General features: G+C 40.8%; 1 protein-coding gene across 4 annotated transcripts in view; it reads left to right on the top strand.

Moving 5' to 3' along the window:
• PHKB (phosphorylase kinase regulatory subunit beta) overlaps window positions 1–20,108 on the top strand; it is a 209,590-nt gene that overhangs the window by 44,435 nt on the left and 145,047 nt on the right. For all 4 annotated transcript variants that reach the window (XM_084644484.1, XM_084644481.1, XM_084644482.1 and 1 more), the window contains 2 exons: window positions 10,076–10,175; window positions 18,520–18,627. In XM_084644484.1, the coding sequence (XP_084500610.1) occupies window positions 10,076–10,175; window positions 18,520–18,627 (208 nt within the window). The remainder of the gene's footprint in view (window positions 1–10,075; window positions 10,176–18,519; window positions 18,628–20,108) is intronic.

Here is a 20,108-nt window from a genome sequence, read left to right as displayed (position 1 = left end):
GCAAAATATCTGGAGAGAGAACATTGCCAGCCAATGTAGGAGGATGTTGCAGGTTTGCAAATTACATCTCCAGGCGCCAAGAGACCTTTGATTTCAGGTTTTTGCAAGGATATCTGGTGACCAAGATTAAGGCATACCATATCTGGAACTTTAATTTTCTGTAGTCAGTTGTAATTTTACCTCTAAAAGTATTCACTGTGGTGGCATGCAGATCTTCCTGTCTTTAACTGATAACAGAGGGTTAAGAGTAAATTGAATTTATAAAGTGAAGTTGAGAACAGGGGAAGCAGAGATCTATCCAGTTTGATTCTACCTCTAGCTGTACTTCCAAATACATTATCATTCCCTTAGGACTTGTCTACATGGGAAAAAAGCCCAGAATAGCTAGTGTGGAATAGCTGTCCCTGAATAGCTATTCAGCATTAACTCCCTGGGTGAACACTATTATTCCACACTGAATGCCTTTATATAATTCAGAGTAATTGACTTTGGAAGTGAGAGATAGGTATTGTGCTTTAAATGCACAGCCTAGCTGTTTTGCACTATCTTCCATATGAATTTCCCATTTAGGCAAGCCGTTGTAAAGTTTTAAATCTTCTGTCAGGAATGTATGTATTTTGTAGCTAAACTTTAAGATTTGTATTAAGTATCAAATATGCTATTTAAAAGCTGTTTATAACTTTTTGTCTTCATTTGGTCCACTTCTTTCCTCATTTACCACTATAATTTTGAGTTCTTGAACACTGTTATAGAAAGGTCCTAACCACTTAAAATCTATGCTGTTGGTTTTAAAGCCCATGCCTCTTGCCACTGAGATCTAGATTTCCATACAGGAATTAAACCTAAATTATATGAGTTCTGGAGGCCTCAAAAGTCTCCTGGTGGATGAATTTTTATCTGTTTCAAACTATCAGCTCATGCAGACTCAATCAAAAATAAACAAACAAACAAGCTATACAGAAATGTCTACTTTTATGTATCTTTTTATTTGTCGCTCCTTTGACCTGACTTTTTGAAATGAGGTTTTGGGCTGAATAGCTTTGTAAAACTCCAGTTCCCTAACTTTTATAAGTATAGCTTCATTTGTAAATTTCTGTTGGGAGTATAGCCCAAAAACCTGTGACAATCATAATAATTAAAAAATTTAACCCTTTTTTTCACTCCCATAACATTATATAAACAGCTTTTTAAATTTTACTTACCAGGAACATCAAGAATATCTTGTGAGCTCCCTGTTTCACTAACCTATATAAAGGGTCTCCACAACACATTGATGGCAGTAACTTTTTTTCCCCTAAATTTTTTGCTGTGTAATTCCTTTTGACTTTAGTTGGGAAAGTATGGTTCCTGTCGTCATAAAATCATAGAATATCAGGGTTGGAAGGGACCTCAGGAGGTCATCTAGTCCAACCCCCTGCTCAAAGCAGGACCGACCCCCAATTAAATCATCCCAGCCAGGGCTTTGTCAAGCCTGACCTTAAAAACTTCTAAGGAAGCAGATTCCACCACCTCCTTAGGTAATGCATTCCAGTGTTTCACCACCCTCCTAGTGAAAAAGTTTTTCCTAATATCCAACCTAAATCTCCCCCACTGCAACTTGAGACCATTACTCCTTGTCCTGTCATCTGCTATCACTGAGAGTAATCTAGATCCATCCTCTTTGGAACCCCCTTTTAGGTAGTTGAAAGCAGCTATCAAATCCCCCCTCATTCTTCTCTTCTGGAGACTAAACAATCCCAGTTCCTTCAGCCTCTCCTCGTAAGTCATGTGTTCCAGATCCCTAATCATTTTTGTTGCCCTCCGCTGGACTCTCTCCAATTTTTCCACATCCTTCTTGTAGTGTGGGGCCCAAAACTGGACACAGTACTCCAGATGAGGCCTCACCAATGTCGAATAGAGGGGGACGATCACGTCCCTCGATCCGCTGGCAGTGCCCCTACTTATACATGCCAAAATGCCATTGGCCTTCTTGGCAACAAGGGCACACTGTTGACTCTTATCCAGCTTCTCGTCCACTGTAACCCCTAGGTCCTTTTCTGCAGAACTGCTGCCTAGCCATTCAGTCCTTAGTCTGTATTGGTGTATTGGATTCTTCCATCCTAAGTGCAGGACTCTGCACTTGTCCTTGTTGAACCTCATCAGATTTCTTTTGGCCCAATCCTCTAATTTGTCTCGGGCACTCTGTATCCTATCCCTACCCTCCAGCATATCTACCACTCCTCCCAGTTTAGTGTCATCTGCAAACTTGCTGAGGGTGCAATCCACACCATCCTCCAGATCATTTATGAAGATATTGAACAAAACTGGCCCCAGGACCGACCCTTGGGGCACTCCGTTTGATACTGGCTGCCAACTAGACATGGAGCCATTGATCACTACCCGTTGAGCCTGACAATCTAGCCAACTTTCTACCCACCTTATAGTGCATTCATCCAGCCCATACTTTAACTTGCTAACAAGAATACTGTGGGAGACCGTGTCAAAAGCTTTGCTAAAGTCAAGGAACGACATGTCCACGGCTTTCCCTTCATCCACAGAACCAGTTATCTCGTCATAGAAGGCAATTAGATTAGTCAGGCGTGACTTGCCCTTGGTGAATCTATGCTGACTGTTCCTGATCACTTTCCTCTCCTCTAAGTGCTTCAGAATTGATTCCTGGAGGATCTACTCCATGATTTTTCCAGGGACTGAGGTGAGGCTGACTGGCCTGTAGTTCCCAGGATCCTCCTCCTTCCCTTTTTTAAAGATGGGCACTACATTAGCCTTTTTCCAGTCGTCCGGGACTTCCCGGATCGCCATGAGTTTTCAAAGATAATGGACAATGGCTCTGCAATCACATCCGCTAACTCCTTTAGCACTCTCGGATGCAATGCATCCGGCTCCATGGACTTGTGCATGTCCAGCTTTTCTAAATAGTCCCGAACCACTTCTTTCTCCACAGAGGGCTGGTCACCTCCTCCCCATGCTGTGCTGCCCAGTGCAGTAGTCTGGGAGCTAACCTTGTTCGTGAAGACAGAGGCAAAAAAAGTATTGAGTACATTAGCTTTTTCCACATCCTCTGTCACTAGGTTGCCTCCCTCATTCAGTAAGGGGCCGACACGTCCCTTGACTTTCTTCTCATTGCAAACATACCTGAAGAAACCCTTCTTGTTACTCTTAACATCTCTTGCTATTCGGGTCTTTGAAAATGTACTCCTACTGGTATGTGTCAACACTTAAACTCAAGAATAAAATTATTCTTAGAGATCCTCTTTTAAAAGATACACTCATTGTTTCTAATTCTAGTGATACTAAATTTTTCTGCTTGCAAGCTAAATGGATTACATGAGAAGGCTCTTACCAGGTACTCGTTCTTTAACATGTTTCTAAGCAATTTCTTTGCTTCCAATATATCTCCTAATTGGGCTGTGTTCCTGATTGATGCTTTTGATCACTACTGTAGTATAAATAATAATCACAAAATATTGTGAGTTGGTAGGGAAAAACTAGCAAATGCAGGTGTGACGGGTTCGGTCATAGAGACCCCCTTGGGACTGTCACGTGATGTGCTGGAATTACCTCTGAGCCTGTTTTCTCTGGCAGCTTGGGACTCCAGAACCCTGCCTTGTTGAGCTAGACATTCTAGCCTGCTGTAACACAGACCTGGGTTTGGTCCACGCCCCCAAAGCTGCATGCTTTAACCAAAAACTGCTCAGCAGGTTACCTGTGTCCAGCACCCAGACACCCAGCTCCCAATGGGATCGAAACCCAAATAAGTCCTTTTTACTCTGTATTAAGCTTATACAAGGTAAACTCATAAATTGTCTACCCTCTATAACACTGATAGAGAGATATGCACAGCTGTTTGCTCTCACAGATATTAATTACTTCCTCTGGGTTTACTGATACACAAAAGTGATTTTATTAAGTGTAAAAAAGTAGGATTTAAGTGGTTTCAAGTAATAACAGACAGAACAAAGTAAGTTACAAAGCAAAATAAAACACTCAAGGCTAAGCCTAATCCATTTAGAAACTGTTTACAGGTAAATCTCACCCTCAGAGATGTTCCAATAAGCTTCTTTTACAGACTAGACTCCTTCCTAGTCTTGGCCCAATCCTTTCCCCTGGTACAGTCCTTGTTAGTTTTAGCAGGCATCTTAGGTGAAAAGCAGGGTCTTTTTCATGGCTGGGACCCCCCTTTGTTCTCTTCCACCCCCTTTCATAGCTTTGGCACAAGGCAGGAATCTTTTGTCTCTCTGGATCCCCACCCATCCTTCTAAATAGAAAAACACCAGGTTTAAGATGGATTCCACCATTCTTCCTGGGCTGGCTTACAGGAACACAGGAAGGCTTGCAAGTAAACAGAGTCATTTACAACCAATTGTCCTAGTCAAGGGGAGGCATCAAGATTCTAAACCATCATCAGTGGCCCACACTTTGCATAATTACAGTAGTACATCAGAGTTATACTTTATATTTCTAGCTTTAGTTACAAGAATGATACATACATACAAATATGTTGAACACACTCAGTAGATTATAAGCTTTGTAATGATACCTTACAAGAGACCCTTTGCATAAAGCATAGTCCAGTTACATCATATTTACACTTATAAGCATGTTTCCATAAAACATTATGGAGTGCAATGTCACAGCATGCACCTTCTAAATCTCAGTTTCTTTTCATATAGATGTCTCTCTATTAATACACAAAAAGGTAAGGGAAAAAATATAAATAGTAACACAATTGTTTCCAAATAGAGTGTTTTCCAAAGTTTCTGTAAAGCAGGTCTTCAGTTGAAGTTATTGGGCTTTCCTGTCCACCTCTTGCCACTTAATAGTGAAAGTTAAGTTGGCATCCACCTTGACTTAGAATTTTTTGGAGGTGTTCATCTGATATAGAATATTTAATGTTAAGTGTCAGGATCCGGTAGGAAGAGGCTATAATTAGGGCCCTACTAAATTCATGATCCATTATGGTCAATTTCACAGCCATAGAACTGAAAATTGGTTAATTTCACGTTTTCAGATGTTTTAATCTGAAATTTCAGGATGTTGTAAACCGGCGGGGGGATCACAAACCTGGTGTAGGGGGGGTCATGGGATTGCCACCCTCAGTTCTGTGCTGCCTTCAGAGCTGGACAGAGAGGGGAGGAGGGGTTGCAGAGCTATCTGCATCTGGGAGAGATACACAAGAGCAGCCCTGCAGGGAAAGAGCAAGTCCTGTCCTGTCTCTCCCCTGCCCAGACTAGCAGCTAGGAGCCCCCTTTTCTGGGGCGCTCCCAGCAGCACAGGGAAGATCGGCTCCAACTCCACAAGCCTTCTCCAACTACAGGAACCTTTGGGGCTGCTGCACAGTCCCAGAGCATCCTGCTACAGGGGGAGGCACCCAAAGGTGGGTCTGCTCTTCTCCCCCCCCCCCCACCACAGTGGCTATGCAGGGAATGCACAAGTCCTGTCCCTCCCCAGCCCAGCCAGAGCTAGGAGCCTCCTTTGCTGGGGTGCTCCTACGAACAAGGGGACATCAGATTTCACAGGGAAAGGCTTTTTCACAGCCCACCTTGCGTTTTTCACAGCAGTGAAATTGGTAGGGCCCTAGCTATAATCAATGCCTGAATGAACTCTTTTCCAAATTTTACCCAAATCTTAGGTCTTCTGTTCCTTATACCCTTCCTTCCCAGCCCTAACTTGTTTGAACAGTAGCCTAGGAAAGTGAACAGCACTTGTAACTGAAGTTAATTTACAGTATGATTTGCAGAATTATGGGAGCCATGTTGCTCCCATAATTATTTATGGGTAATTCCTTGCAATTCATGCTAATGTGGTATTCTTTTAAAACATTACTTCTCCATGGTTAGTATTCCACATTCTTTTTCTAACAGACAGTGCTGAGCAAGATGGTGTGAGTTCAACTGTAATGTATTTATGAGAAGGGAAGAATGACATGAGAATAATGAAAAAATTTAGTCCCTACTAACAGTCAGCATCACACAGTAAGGAGATAATAATTTTTGCCAGCACAATTCAATTATATTTTTAGTTGAAGAGCTAATTATAATTCATTATAATACAGAGAATTTTTGTTCAAGTGCAGATGATCTATTATGTGGATAAAAAATGTGGGTTAGATTTTACCCTTCCTTAATCTATATTACTTATTGGTCAAAATTGTATATCTCTGTGGATTTACTTGAAAGATGGATTTAAAATCGTTTGACTCGTCAAAACTGCTTTTTTGCCTTTAATAACCGTTCATGTTACAGACATACCTTTGCATATCCTGTTTTTTTGACTACTCCCTAATTACTCATGGTGGCTGCAAATGAAAATAAAAAATATTCTTGACCAGCGTAGCATCACCTTAGGATTTTATTTTAATTAGCAGCTGAAATGGCTGCCCTTAAAATTTTTTATGTTTAATTTCACTCTTATGCTTTAAACGTATTATGAAAGGCTAGCAATAAAAATATTAAAAGGGAGCCAGGATTTGTAAAGCGTGGTTGTTGCTTTTATTATCCACTTGTATTGAAGGAATTCATTACGTCTTCCTTTTCATTTAATCTTTTAATTCCTCCCCTTTGTGGATGAAGCAGAAATGTTGGGAAGATGGAAGAAACAGAGATATTGGAAAGGAAGGATTGGGAGGGGAGTGCTGAATACCTCATGTTTACAGTAGCTGACAGACAAACAAAGGCTGGTGAGAAAAGGGATGGTACAGATCTTGCTGGAGTGATGTAAAGTCTCTGCTTCCTGATATCTGGAGACATACAGCATGATATATGGGATTTATTTTGTACTTTGTATTAGAGGGGTAGCCGTGTTAGCCTGTATCCACAAAAACAACAATGAATCCGGTGGCATGTTAAAAACGAACAGATTATTTGCACATAAGCTTTCATGGGTGAAAAACCCACTTCTTCAGATGCATGGAGTGAAAATTACAGATACAGGCGTAAATATATATTGGCATATGAAGAGACGGGAGTTACCTTACAAGTGGAGAACCAGTGTTGACATGGCCAATTCAATCAGGGTGGACGTGGTCCACTCCCAATAATTGATGAGGGGGTATCAATACCAAGAGAGGGAAAATTGCTTTTGTAGTGAGCCAGCCACTCCCAGTCCCTATTCAAGCCCAAATCGATGGTGTTAAGTTTGCAAATGAATTGTGGCTCAGCAGTTTCTCTTTGAAGGATGACTACTTTTAAATCTGTTGTTGAGTGTCCAGGAAAATGGAAGTGTTCTCCTACTAGCTTTTGTATGTTACGATTCCCGATGTCTGATTTCTGTCCATTTATCCTTTTACGTAGAGACTGTCCAGTTTGGGCAATGTACATGGCAGAGGGGCATTGCTGGCACATGATGGCATATATCACATTAGTAGATGTGCAAGTGAATGAGCCTCTGATGGTGTGGCTGGTGTGTTTGGGTCCTGTGATGGTGTCGCTATAGTAGATACGGGGACAGAGAAGGCAACAGCGTTTGTTACAGGGATTGGTTCTGGATTAGTGTTTATGTGGTGTGATGTGTAGTTGCTGGTGAGTATTTGCTTCAGGGTGGGTGGCTGGCTGTAAGCGAGGATTGGCCTGCCTCCCAAGGCTTGTGAGAGTGGGGGATCGTTTTCTAGGATAGGTTGTAGATCGTTGATGGTGCACTGGAGAGGTTTTAGCTGGGGGCTGTATGTGATGGCCAGTAGTGTTCTGTTGTTTTCCTCGTTGGGCCTGTCCTGTAGTAGGTGATTTCTGGGTACCTGTCTCACTGTGTCAATCTGTTTCCTCACTTCCCCAGGTGGGTATTGTAGTTTTAAGAATGCTTGATAGAGATCTTGTAGGTGTTTGTCTCTGCCTGAGGGATTGGAGCAAATGCGGGTGTATCTTAAGGCTTGGTTAGAGACAATGCATCATGTGATGTGTCCTGGATGGAAGCTGGAGGCATGTAGGTAAGTATAGTGGTCAGTAGGTTTCCGGTATAGGGTGGTGGTTATGTGACCGTCGCTTATTTGCACTGTAGTGTCCAGGACGTGGATCTCTTGTGTGGACTGGTCCAGGCTCAGGTTGATGGTGGGGTGGAAATGGTTGAAATCCAGGTGGAATTCTTCAAGGGCCTCCTTCCTGTGGGTCCATATGATGAAGATATCATCCATGTAGCACAAGCAGAGGAGGGGCGCTAGGGGACGAGAGCTGAGGAACCGTTGTTCTAAGTCAGCCATAAAAATGTTGGTATACTGTGGGGCCATGCGGGTACCCATAGCAGTGCCACTGACTTGAAGGTATAGGTTGTCCCCAAATCTGAAATGGTTGTGGGTGAGGACAAAGTCACAAAGCTTAGCCACTAGGTGTGCCAGGGCTACATCAGGGATATTGTTCCTGACAGCTTGTAGTCCATCCTGGTGTGGAATATTGGTGTAAAGAGCTTCTACATCCATGGTGGCCAGGATGGTGTTTTCAGGAAGATGACCACTGCATTGTAGTTTCCTCAGGAAGCCATTGTACTTTGAGGGAAGGTGAGGTGGCAAAAATACTAGTGGTAAATTGTGTTCCCTTAGTGCAATTACACTTCTTTTGTGAGAACAGAGTTCCTTCCAGTCCTTTAATTGCACAACCAGTTTAGTGTGATTTGGGCATTCTTTTCTCTCAAGAGGTCCAGGGCTGGGTCAAAATATGTGCTATAAGCCAGAAATGAGTTCCAGTGTCGGGAAGATGGCACAGTTCTTTTATTGATGTTACTGTCCTTGGCTCTCCACAATGTTTGCTTACATTTCTTTAGAACATTTTGGGAAAAATAAGAAACAAAAAAATTCGGAGTAAAAAAATAAAATCAAGCAACTTGAGTTAAGGACTTTAATAGCGCTCTTCACTCACCCACTTACTGTGTTATACTTAGATTTTAAATAAATGTCTGTTGCAAACTATACAGTTAAAACAGTGGAAATTTACTCAGTTTGTATTTTTGTGGTCTTATTTTTGAGTGGGCTTGCTTTTCTTTTCCTCACTTGAGTTTTTTAAATGAAGATGTGTATTTCACTTTTGGTATATGCATCTGTCTGTGTTTGTAGTGGTACTATTTAAAAAACTTCCCAATGATACGTTTTCAGTCCATGACATGAGTCTTAAAGACACCACTGTGTTTATTGATTATCATGATGGCAAGCAGAATTAGAGCACATCTGCCTAGTACTCACTTCTCTAACAATACATTGCTATTATTGTGACTCATTCCCCATGGCAATACTCTCACACTTGCATATAGTGCAATAATCTTTAAACTAGCCACAGTTAAATTAGTGATGGTGATAACTAAGGTTAGTAATTAATCATCAAATATGTAAATACTTACAGATTGCACTGTTTTGCATATTTGTATCAGAGCCACATTGTGATTGGTGCTCTATAAAATATAGGAAAATACTATCCTCGACTGAAAAACCTAAAATGTTAGACAGAGAGCAGGGGGAAAGATACAATATATGAGCAAAGTGGTCAAGGTAATGCAGACAAATATTAAATCAATTTTTATTTAAAAAAATAATTTATTTATATAATTTTTTGTAATATATTGAATTTAATTGTTTAAACCATTTGAATTCATAGCATAGCCATGTTAAGAGAGAGGTTTCTTGACATAAATAGCAACTGGTTGACAAACCATTAAAATGCACTATTATAACTCTTCAAAAAATTTAACTTTGATTATATCAATGATAAGCATTTTTGCAAAATTAAAAAGAAAGGTTGCAGGACTTAAGTATCCCAAAGAGTTCAAGAAGAATATATTTTGCTCTTGTAAAACAGCTGGAAAATTTTTCCTTTTCATTTTATTTTGTTTTGAAAGAGGAAAAAAAAATCCTACACTGAAAAATTTGCAGGCAAATTTGTAGCCCACAATTCTTGTTGCTAAGGCACACCATAAACTGAAAAACGTGGATTGTATCATGGAAAAATGGACAGAACTCTAAATGTATTAACATTAATGGGAGTCGCTATAATATAAGTGTTTAACTATGTGGTTAAGTACTTAATTATCAAAAGCACTACTACCTTTAACTTTTTTCCTAATGCATTTGCAGTTTGTTTCATGGGTTATCTCTCTCACTCAGGCGCATTGATGATGACAAGGGAAGGACACATGAGCTGGAACATACTGCCATAAAATGTATGCGAGGAATTCTCTACTGCTGTATGCGCCAGGCTGATAAGGTAAAAACACTGCAGTGTGGACACAAGCACTCACTTAATTCTAAAGGACTAATTTAACTATAAGCTGTAACATTTTCCAAATATAGATAAAATTAAAAAGGCAACATAATACTACAGTGTAGTCCAGCTAAGAAAGGACTGCTCTGATTTTCTGGGCCTAGCCATGTGAAAATGTGAAAGGTAAGAAGAACTTCACCCTGTGTATAAATGATGGAATATATTTCAAAATTATCTTTTTAAAATTACTATTCAAATTGGAGCCTATGACTGGCAGCCATCTAACTAAAATGTTAATAGTTTGTGATATAGTTAGTATAGTGGTCCTATGAAAAACATTCTAAGCAAGCTTCTGGCAGGACTCGTTATTAATGTATCGGTCATAACAATGAGTGATGTTTTCAGCATTTATGGCCTGATGTTCAGAACAGCTGAACACCAGCGACTACCACTGAAATCATTGAGAACTGAGAGTGCTCAGAAGGTTTCAAAATCAGGCCACTGGCTTAGTGATTTTCTATGGAAGGATGTGGGATTATCGGGAGCTCCTTCCTTTCCTGACTTCAGAAACGTGGAGAAAAGGAGCTTTCAACAACAGGTGGTACTTCCTTGCCACTGAATTTCGGATGTTAAGAGCAAGGTACCTCTGCTGTTGAAGTGATGCTGGAACTTTCTTGGTCAATTGGTCAGGCAGATCATGGAGTATACTGGTCATCACTTCTCTATCTCTTTGTGGCTTAGTTTTACATTGTAATAAATAGGTACTAGAGGAGCACCATGAACATACTCATCCCATGATCTCCCTGTTAGCAGACCCTGAATATTCTGGGATTATAACTGGGTTTTTTCCCCCATCCATAGTTAAGGTTCCTAGGGAATATCTTGAAATTTCAGAATGCTGTGTAATTACATTTTCTCACATAATACGCTGTTAGTGGTGGGGCTTTGGCTCTGTGTGTGGCTGTGTATGATGTAGGGGGTAAGGTAGCCAAAGAGAGTGGATGAGTTAAAGGGACTCTGTCAACTTGAAAATAACGTTTGTCTGAAAACTTGTACTTACTTATTCCAAGTAACCTGTAATATGAGTATAACAGAAAAAGAATAAAGAAGAAAATCCTTTCTTTTCCATTTTGTTTACTTTGGGCATTTGACTGTGCTTAATACATAGTCAATTTCACTGTTTTGTTTGATGGCCTGTTGTGCTTAGTGTCTTGTACTCTCCCATATAATGACATCACTGTCATGTACTGCTTTGTGGGACCTTACATACACTCTGTTCTCTGAGATCTGTGGGAAGGTATTCATTAGTAATACAACAGTAGGGTTGTTGCTTTTTCTGTGTTCCGGGTCAAAGGGATGACCTCTTTTCCTAGCCCCTGCATGGAGTAGGAAGCAGCAGGAACAGAGGTGCAGCTTAGTGAGCCCTTTTTTTCAAACTCTAGACTCTGTACAATGCTGAGGGAACAATAGGAGCCTGAAGATGATGAGACACTTCCACTCCCTGGAACCCTACCGAGACCCCAGGTGGCAACTGAAACCTGGGGGCAGGGAGACCCATTTTTTTCCCTTTTCAGTTTTCTGTGTAGGGCTGCAGGATGGGAGCCCTTCATTTCCCAATATGGGGCCATTGAGCAGTGAAAGGCACAACATACTTCTCTACAAGTCCCAGAAAAGAGTAAAGCAGTTGGGAGGCTTCCATGCAGTTGTTGCTTTTTTTTTTTTTTTTTTTTGAAGGTGAAGTAATAAACAGGAGTGTGACCAAGTGGGAATCATGAACATGTTTGATCAGTATCGGCTTGGATCTGTCCACTGTCTCTTACTTGAACAGACCCTTAAAGCATTTTTTTAAAATTTAACTTTTGCGAATTAAATGTAAGGCATGCTATTTAAAAGATGTTCTGTCTGAAATTTATGAGTTTATTTTTAAATTGTTCAATGTCAAATTCTTATTAACATTGTCAGGTTAAAATAAAGTACCCATCCTTTTTGCGTGGGTTGATTTGACAAGGTGATGGGAAACTGTTGTAAGAGAGAGAATTCATGTAGGATTACTTATGAGCAGGTATCCCCAAGAGAGTGAGATTTGAACTTTATGAATGGAGACTTTTTTTAAAAAAACCAGGAATTTATGTATCCCTTTTATTTCATGTAACTTCTATTTCGTGTTCATTTCTAAAGAGCTGTGTTTGGCCACATGTGAGACGATGTGGGGATAAAGATGGAAGAGAGATGGATTTTTCTGTAGTTGCTTCTAAAGTTAAAATCTGCTGCTTTAAGTTTTTTATGTTTTTAAATGCTGCATATTTCTCTCCTTAACACACAGGAGTTTGTTATGAAGAAAGAATCAGAGGGGGATGTGAATAATAAACAGTAAATAAGCATTGATTTAATGTTATTTATATACTGGCTGTTATTTGTTACCTTGGTTACTACGTGTGGTGCTCTATTTAAGCAATGGAGTAGCAGAAGCAATGTGAGATGCCATTAGACACATAATTCCAATTGGAATTAACTACAAACATATACTGTACTTTTACAGTTGAGAAATTTATACTAGGAAAAACATGAGTATGTATGCCAAAAATGACCACACTTGAAATCAGTATATAATATTGTTTGTGGCTTGCTAATTACATTGATTGTCTTCCTCTTCTGTGATTGGAAAGGCGAACTATAACCTGAAGTATCTCTGTAATATACTGATATACTCACCGTAGTCTACACACATACAAATACATATTAAGTAAATTGTTTTATGCAGTTGTTCAGCATATGAATTCCATTCCTCATTCATAGGCTGTGTTGCATCTGGAATATGTACTGTGATAAATTTGGCTTGTTGATAGAACAAGAAGTGTAAGAATGGTGTTGCGATGCTGTAGAAGGTAGACCTTCTAGAGGCAATAATTGTGGTTATGGCACCAACTGTTCATTGTACTGTATTGCTGTACTGCTTGAAGAATTATGGAATGTGATCTTCTATTGGACATTCTGCTTTGGACATGGGAATGCTCCTCACTTGCCCTTCCCTGTGAGTTTGTTTTTTATTTTTATTTTCCCGGGATGCTGTGTCTTCCTCGCAGTTACCTGACAATTCAAAATAGGTTAGTAGTTTTGTGAAATAATGGAGTGTGTATGTTACAACAAAAGGGGAAGCAAAAGGAAGTTATGCGGCACCACCATGCTTCTTTCTTACTTGTCTGCTGTCCTCCTGCTGCACTTTACAAATCTTTCTCTCTGGCTGGTATTTTCCAAAGCACTTAACCGGCTTAGGTGCCCAATTCTCATTGAATTTTAATGGGAGTTTGGTGTCTAAATCCTTTAAACTGAGATTTTTCAAAGCAGTCATGTAAATTTCTTCCTCCTCCTCGTCCTGTCATTCTCATTTTCCCTACACAGCTTCAATCTAGACTTTTGTTTTCAAGCCCTTTTGTCTCCTCTACTCTTTGCTTACTTCTGTTTTAATTCTGTTCCTTCTCTTGATTCTGAATGTAGATCAGATCAGGAGCTGTACCCACGTTCTAATAAAAATACACATAGCTCCACTGAAGCCAAATGACAATAGCCAAGCTTCTGGCCCATAGTTTATACCCATGCACCATGTAATGTTTTTTAAAATCTTTTCTATGTTAGTTTGAGAACACGAATGAAAAAAATCTTTCAGTTTTTTGCAATCTCTTTAGGCCCTTCTTTCTTTCACTTTCCATTCTATCTTTTGGTTCCTTTCTTTCTTTTCCAGTCTTAAAGCTTTTTACAAACACACATCCAATTCACTCCATGCCATCCTAACCACATCATAACTACTCGAAAATATTTTGCTTCTTTCCTTCAGAAAAGAAACTAGCTAAGTGGTATTGGGAGTGAAGGATAATGTACTTTCTGTTTTGGTTTCAAAGATGTACGTAAGAAGCATTGATGCTTGTGATGCTCCATTATTGGAGATTTTTAAGAGCAGGTTAGACAAACACCTGTCAGGAATGGTCTAGATCAGTAGTCTCCAACCTTTTTACACCCAAGATCAGTTTTTGAATTAAGGGCAACCCAGGATCTACCCCATCCCTTCCCCAAAGTCCCACCCGTTATATACACACACACTCTCTCACACCCGTCGCTCGCTCTCCCCACCCTCACTCACTTTCAGCAGGCTGGGGCAGGGTTTTGGGAGGGCGTGCAGGCTCTGGGCTGGGGCCAAGGGGTTCGCAGTGTGGGAGGTTGCTCTGGGCTTTGCCTGGGGCAGGGGGTTGTGGTGCAGGAGGGGGCGAGGGGTGCAAGCTCTGGGAGGATGTTTGGGTGCAGGAGGGGACTCCAGTCTGGGGCAGAGTGTTGGGGTGCAGGAGTGGGTGCAGGTTGCTGGCTCTGTGCGGGGCTCAGGGCTGGAGCAGGGGGTTGGGCTGCAGGAGGATGTATTGGGGCAGGGCTTGGAATGCAGGAGGGGATTCAGGGTGCAGGAGGGGGTATGGAGTGCTGGCTCCAGGAGGGTGCTCAGGGCTGGGCGTTGGGGTGTGGTCTCCCACCAGGCGGCACTTATCTCGGGCATCTCCCGGTCAGTGGCGCAGCAAGGCTAAGGCAGGCTCCCTGTGTGCCCTGGCCCCATGTTGCTCCAGAAAGGGGCCAATGTGCCCCTGCAGCCCTTTGGGGAAGTTGGGGGGCACGTGGCTCTGTGTGCTGCCTCTCTCTGCCACCCCCAAAGCGCCCATTGGCCACAGTTCCCCATTCCTGGCCAATGGGAGCTGTGAGGGAGGTGCTTCCAGGCAGGAGCAGTGCAAGGAGAAACACGCCCCCACTCCCCGGGGGCATGCTGACCGCTTCCGGGGTCTGCCGCGGCCGGAGATTGCGATTGACTGGGAGAGTCCCCAGGATCGACCAGTCGATTGTGGTCAACAGTTTGGTGACCACTGGTCTAGATAATACTTAGTTCTGCCATGAGTGCAGGGGACTGGACTAGATGACCTCTTGAGGTCCCTTCCTGTGATTCTATGTTTTGGGGATCACCCAGACCAGTAAAGGGTTCTGTCACCGCCTATCTTGTAACTTTGGGTGCCTTAATGTTATGCTCTGTGGCTCAGAATCCTGACACTAGAAGCCAGCACATAAGCTTAAAGGTCTCATCCTGCCTTCTACCATCCTAGTTACTCCTTGCAGTGTGATCCCAACAGGTCTTCCAGTCCTGAGTCTCTGCAAATCCATCTACATTGAGTTTTAAACTGCCAGACACTCAGAATTTCCCCCACCAGTTCATCACCTCAAAGGTGTAAAAACAGCCCCCAGTTATCAGTTCATTTTGGGGGACATACTCCACACAGTTGGCACACCAGAGCCCTAGCTGGGATAAAAATTAGCAAGAAATGTATTTGATATAAAAATCACAGATTCAAAGATGAAATATTAAGGAGAAACAAACATATACAGGTTATACAGAAAATAAACATAGAGATGCAACCTCGGGCTTCACATTTCTATATTAGATTAATTCCCTTGTCTATATATGAGTTACCTATTGCCTCTGAACAGTTTCCCAGTGTACCCTGTGTCATAAAGAGGGATCCAGTTTTTCATGGGGTAGCTTCTGATTTGGAGGCTGCTCCTCAGTTTCTGGATAGACTGCTTTTGAAAGGATTTTTTCTTTCCTGGCATGTTGACTCATGGTTTTTCAGAGTCGGGGGAATTCCCTGTTGCCTCAGTGTCTTTCCATTAACTCTAATGGTTCATCATAGTCTTTTCCTGATTTGGACATTGGATGGGTACTTGAAGCTGGGTTTGTGTAAACAACTGCCTTCAGAGGTGCCCTCCCTGTGTGATTGCTTCCTTACCGTGTTGTGAGGTGATGCTATAGTTGCATCAGCTACATTTACAGTTTTCTACATTTTTACATTGATAATCATAATCTGTATGTGTGTGTATATGTATATGTGTGTGTGTGTGTGTATGTATATATATATATGTATATCAATCATAATGACTGTCAAATTCAGCACATTAAAAGCTTCCATAAAATAACTTATTTGACATATTTTTATACACAACAGCAATGTATAAAATCAGTTGATTCATTTGCTTATTCTTTGGGATTCAGACTCCCTGTTCTCACCTTTGCGTGTCTGAGCCCTGATTATCACAGTGCTGTTGCAGAAAAAGGAGCTATGAAATAAAATTTGATTCTGTGAGTACATTTCAAACCCATGAATTCAGAATGAGTGTGATATGCTCCAGTATATTTTTGCATAGCTTGCTACAACTTTGTTTGCAATAAAATGAGCTCTTTAGCCCTGCAGTTTGTTTAGCCAATAGCTGCTATGATGTACTTTTAAAAAAATGCCTGGGCTACACTACAGGGACGGGGTTCGAACTAAGATATGCAACTTCTGCTACACTGTTTGCATAGCTGAAGTTGAAGTATCTTAGTTCGAGTTACCTGGCCATCCTCACGGCAGCGAGTCGACCGTGGCAGCTCCCCCGTTAACTCTGCTTACTCCTCCTGCCGAGGTGGAATACAGGTGTCAATTTGGGGATCGATCACTACCCGGCGAGCCGGTGGGTAGTGAGGACGTACCCTAAGTAAGGATAAACCAGATGCTTAGTATTCTGTACGTAATTTAGACTAGAGAAGTGATTACACAGATCTTTGTTTTTGTCGTTTCCAATCAGGATAAGAAATGCTGGATGTTTTCTCTTATTCTATACTATTTCCATGGTGTTGCATTTTGTTCCCAGACACCATGCCCCACTAATCTCTTAAATTTATAGAGTTTGTTTTTTGCTTAAATTTTAAATTAGTCTTTTTAACAGCTTCAGATCTCAAAGCACAGTTATGCAATTTCTTTTGAGTATCTTTAATCATTTGGTACTTGCTATTCCTTTGCATAGCGATTATATTTAAATTCTCATGTTGTGTTCCTGTATGTACTGAAGAAAAATGAAAATGACAAAGCACCAAAATGTCAGTTGAAGCTGTTATTTAGTTAAGTCAGTAAGATCTGCATACTTTTGATCAGTGTTGAATGAAAAAGATACATTTTGATATAATCCAGGCACCTTAGACTGAAGCAACCAGAAAAGTATGTGTAAGACCTTAGGTGTAAAAAAAAGAAGTAAGTTTCCTGCTGCTGTGCAAGTAAAGAACTCTATAAGAATTTGTGTGTGCTTGTGTGTTTTTCACTGACTTCCTTTTGCAAAAGAGTTTTTTTAAATTATCTATCTATTTTAAGCATCTTCTTCTGGTAGTGATGCACCGGTGTATCTTGGCTAGTAAAGATTGATTCTTTGAGGTGACACAATTACTCTTTATCATCCCTTATGTTAAAAATGCAGGAGGTAATGATCCCTGCTAAAAAAAGCACATCATCAATTAAATCTTTGTCAGTGGTTCCCAAACTTGTTCCGCCGCTTGTGCAGGGAAAGCCCCTGGCAGGCTGGGCCTGTTTGTTTGCTTGCCGCATCCGCAGGTTCGGCCGATCGCGGCTCCCAGAGGCCGCGGTTCGCTGCTCCAGGCCAATGGGAGCTGCTGGAAGCAGCGGCCAGTACGTCCCTCGGCCCGTGCTGCTTCCAGCAGCTCCCATTTGCCTGGAGCAGCGAACCGCGGCCACTGGGAGCCGCGATCAGCCGAACCTGCGGACGCGGCAGGTAAACAAACCGGCCAGACAGGGGCTTTCCCTGCACCAGCAGCGGAACAAGTTTGGGAACCACTGCTTTATGGAATTACTTTTTTAAAGAAAGAAATTAAGAAAATCCTAGGCATATTTCAAGGAAGGGCAAGCTTGTGTGTAAAAAAAAAAAAAAAAAAAAAGTGTGAAGACCCCAAAAATGAAAGTTAATATGGATGCAATTAAATCATACAGTGAAAGCATGGAATAAGATCCTTCACCCAGAGGGGGAAATGTGCATAAAGAAAACTTTTTTTCAGTCTACAGAATAACCGAACAAATGGAATGTAGCAGAAACCACTGTCTGAAATGTTGTCCTCATAGTCGATATCGTGTGACTGCTTAGCAAGTAGCACCAGAAAGGAGATGGAAATGACTAAATCTCTATGTAGCAATATACTTGTGTTCACAGTAGAGAAACTCCTTGATTATGAAACCAGTGTATGGAATGAAATTACATGTAGAAAGAAGCCACATTCAAACTGAACAATTCTATCATTTAAAAAAAAATAATATAAACTGGAGTCGATTACTGCTTTGTTATTCGGTGCTAATTCACATAAATCTTTATTCAGTGTTAATTCAGCAATAGATTGACACTTGCATGACACCTTAAAATACCTATCACACATGGTGAACTTGTTTTTTTGGGGAGAGGGAGTGTATTTATAATCAATTTATTTCATTTTTTGAAAATTTGCCTCTAGGTTCAGCAGTTTAAGCAAGACCCCAGGCCATCCAAATGCCTTCATTCTGTTTTCAGTGCACATAGTGGAGATGAAGTCTTCTCCCATGAGGCATATGGCCATCTTCAGGTAAAAATAGCAAACAGTTCTCTTAAATGTGATTGCAGAATTGGGTGCCTTTATGTAATATTACTATTGAATCTAATGCTTTTTCATGATGGATGTTTCTTTATAGTTTGATAAAATTTACAGAATTTATAAATTGAGATGTCTGCTGTAACTTGTATTGAAAGGATCAAGCTGTTTTGAAATCTGACTTCAAGCTGTATATCTTGTGCAGAAGATATCAATGCAACTGTAAAAAAAAAAAATTGTTTTGAGAAAGAAAGTGATTTTCAATAAATAACCCCAGCATAAAAAATAGTTTCTGCCCATACTGTATTATCAATAAATTGAGGGATTGCAATAATCTTATATTGGATACTGTATTTTTGTTAATGTTCCCAGCCACATTTTCCAGAAAGCTGAGAAGTTTTAATTAACAATTGTTTTATTTGTTTTTAATTTGTTATTCTCCATTGTCTGTGATGCTCTCTTCTAAGATTGGAAAATATAAATTCTACTTTTTTTTTGTCCTTTTCCATTTGCCAGATATTGATTTGCCCTCCACTGTATAACCGTGATGTTTCCTATGTAAATGACACCAAATTCATTTCATTTGTGTTCGTTAGCATCCTTATTTATAAGAGAACACGCTGGCACAGCTCTAAGAACAGTGATGCTGCTTCTGAAACAGCAGAGCTAGAACCAAAGCACAAAATATTGTGTAGTTAATCAAGTGTGGTTGTTATACTGGGAATTATTTAATTTCTTGGTGCCAATATGGCCAAGTTATTCCCTTTATAAAATATACCCATTTCAGAGTCAGAAAGCTCTGTTAAAGACAGTTTCCTGCACATCGTTTCATGGATGGAGTGTTATGACCCAATCTGCTGCTGAATGAAACCTGCTGAACATGCACAGCATGGGGAAATTGCAGTGGCCTGATATTCTAAGCATCTCTTCCTCACAGCAGTGCTACTCCTTCTGGACTTGAGCTGATGCAGCTTCTCTAGCTGGTGGCTGTCATGAAAGCCACATACACAACAAAATGGGGATGTGGGATATAATCCTGACTAAGCTCAGTGTAATATTTTGTGATAAAATCCTTGTCAATTTGCAAGGGAACAATGCCATGGAAAAGAGCAGCCCTCCCTCGTACCTCCAGCAAGTCTCTTCCACAGTGTGGCACGTCAGCATCATGTAGTGGAAGTACAGGGGCTTCTGTAAGATTGAGGGGTGAAAAGATGGGAAGGGGCATGTTGCAAAATCACTACGGCCTCTTTGTCCTCATCCTCTTTCCCAGTCCATTGTGACTGTGTTCGGTTCCCTTTAAATTATGTTACAACATGGGAGCAATAGATTGTGATGGAACCTTAAAATGTAAAACATAAAATAAAATTGATAAAATATTCAAGCTACAAATATGCTTGTTAATATGATCTGATATAAATCTTTATAACTTTTGGAAATATTTGGGAAGTGTAAGAGAGAGAGATCTACCAGTCTTT

Source organism: Lepidochelys olivacea, assembly GCF_965140295.1.
Source record: "Lepidochelys olivacea isolate rLepOli2 genome assembly, chromosome: 12".
Taxonomy (NCBI): Eukaryota; Metazoa; Chordata; order Testudines; family Cheloniidae; genus Lepidochelys; species Lepidochelys olivacea.
The sequence above is the reverse complement of the archived record's forward strand: the minus strand, read 5'-3'. Positions and strand labels throughout refer to the sequence as shown.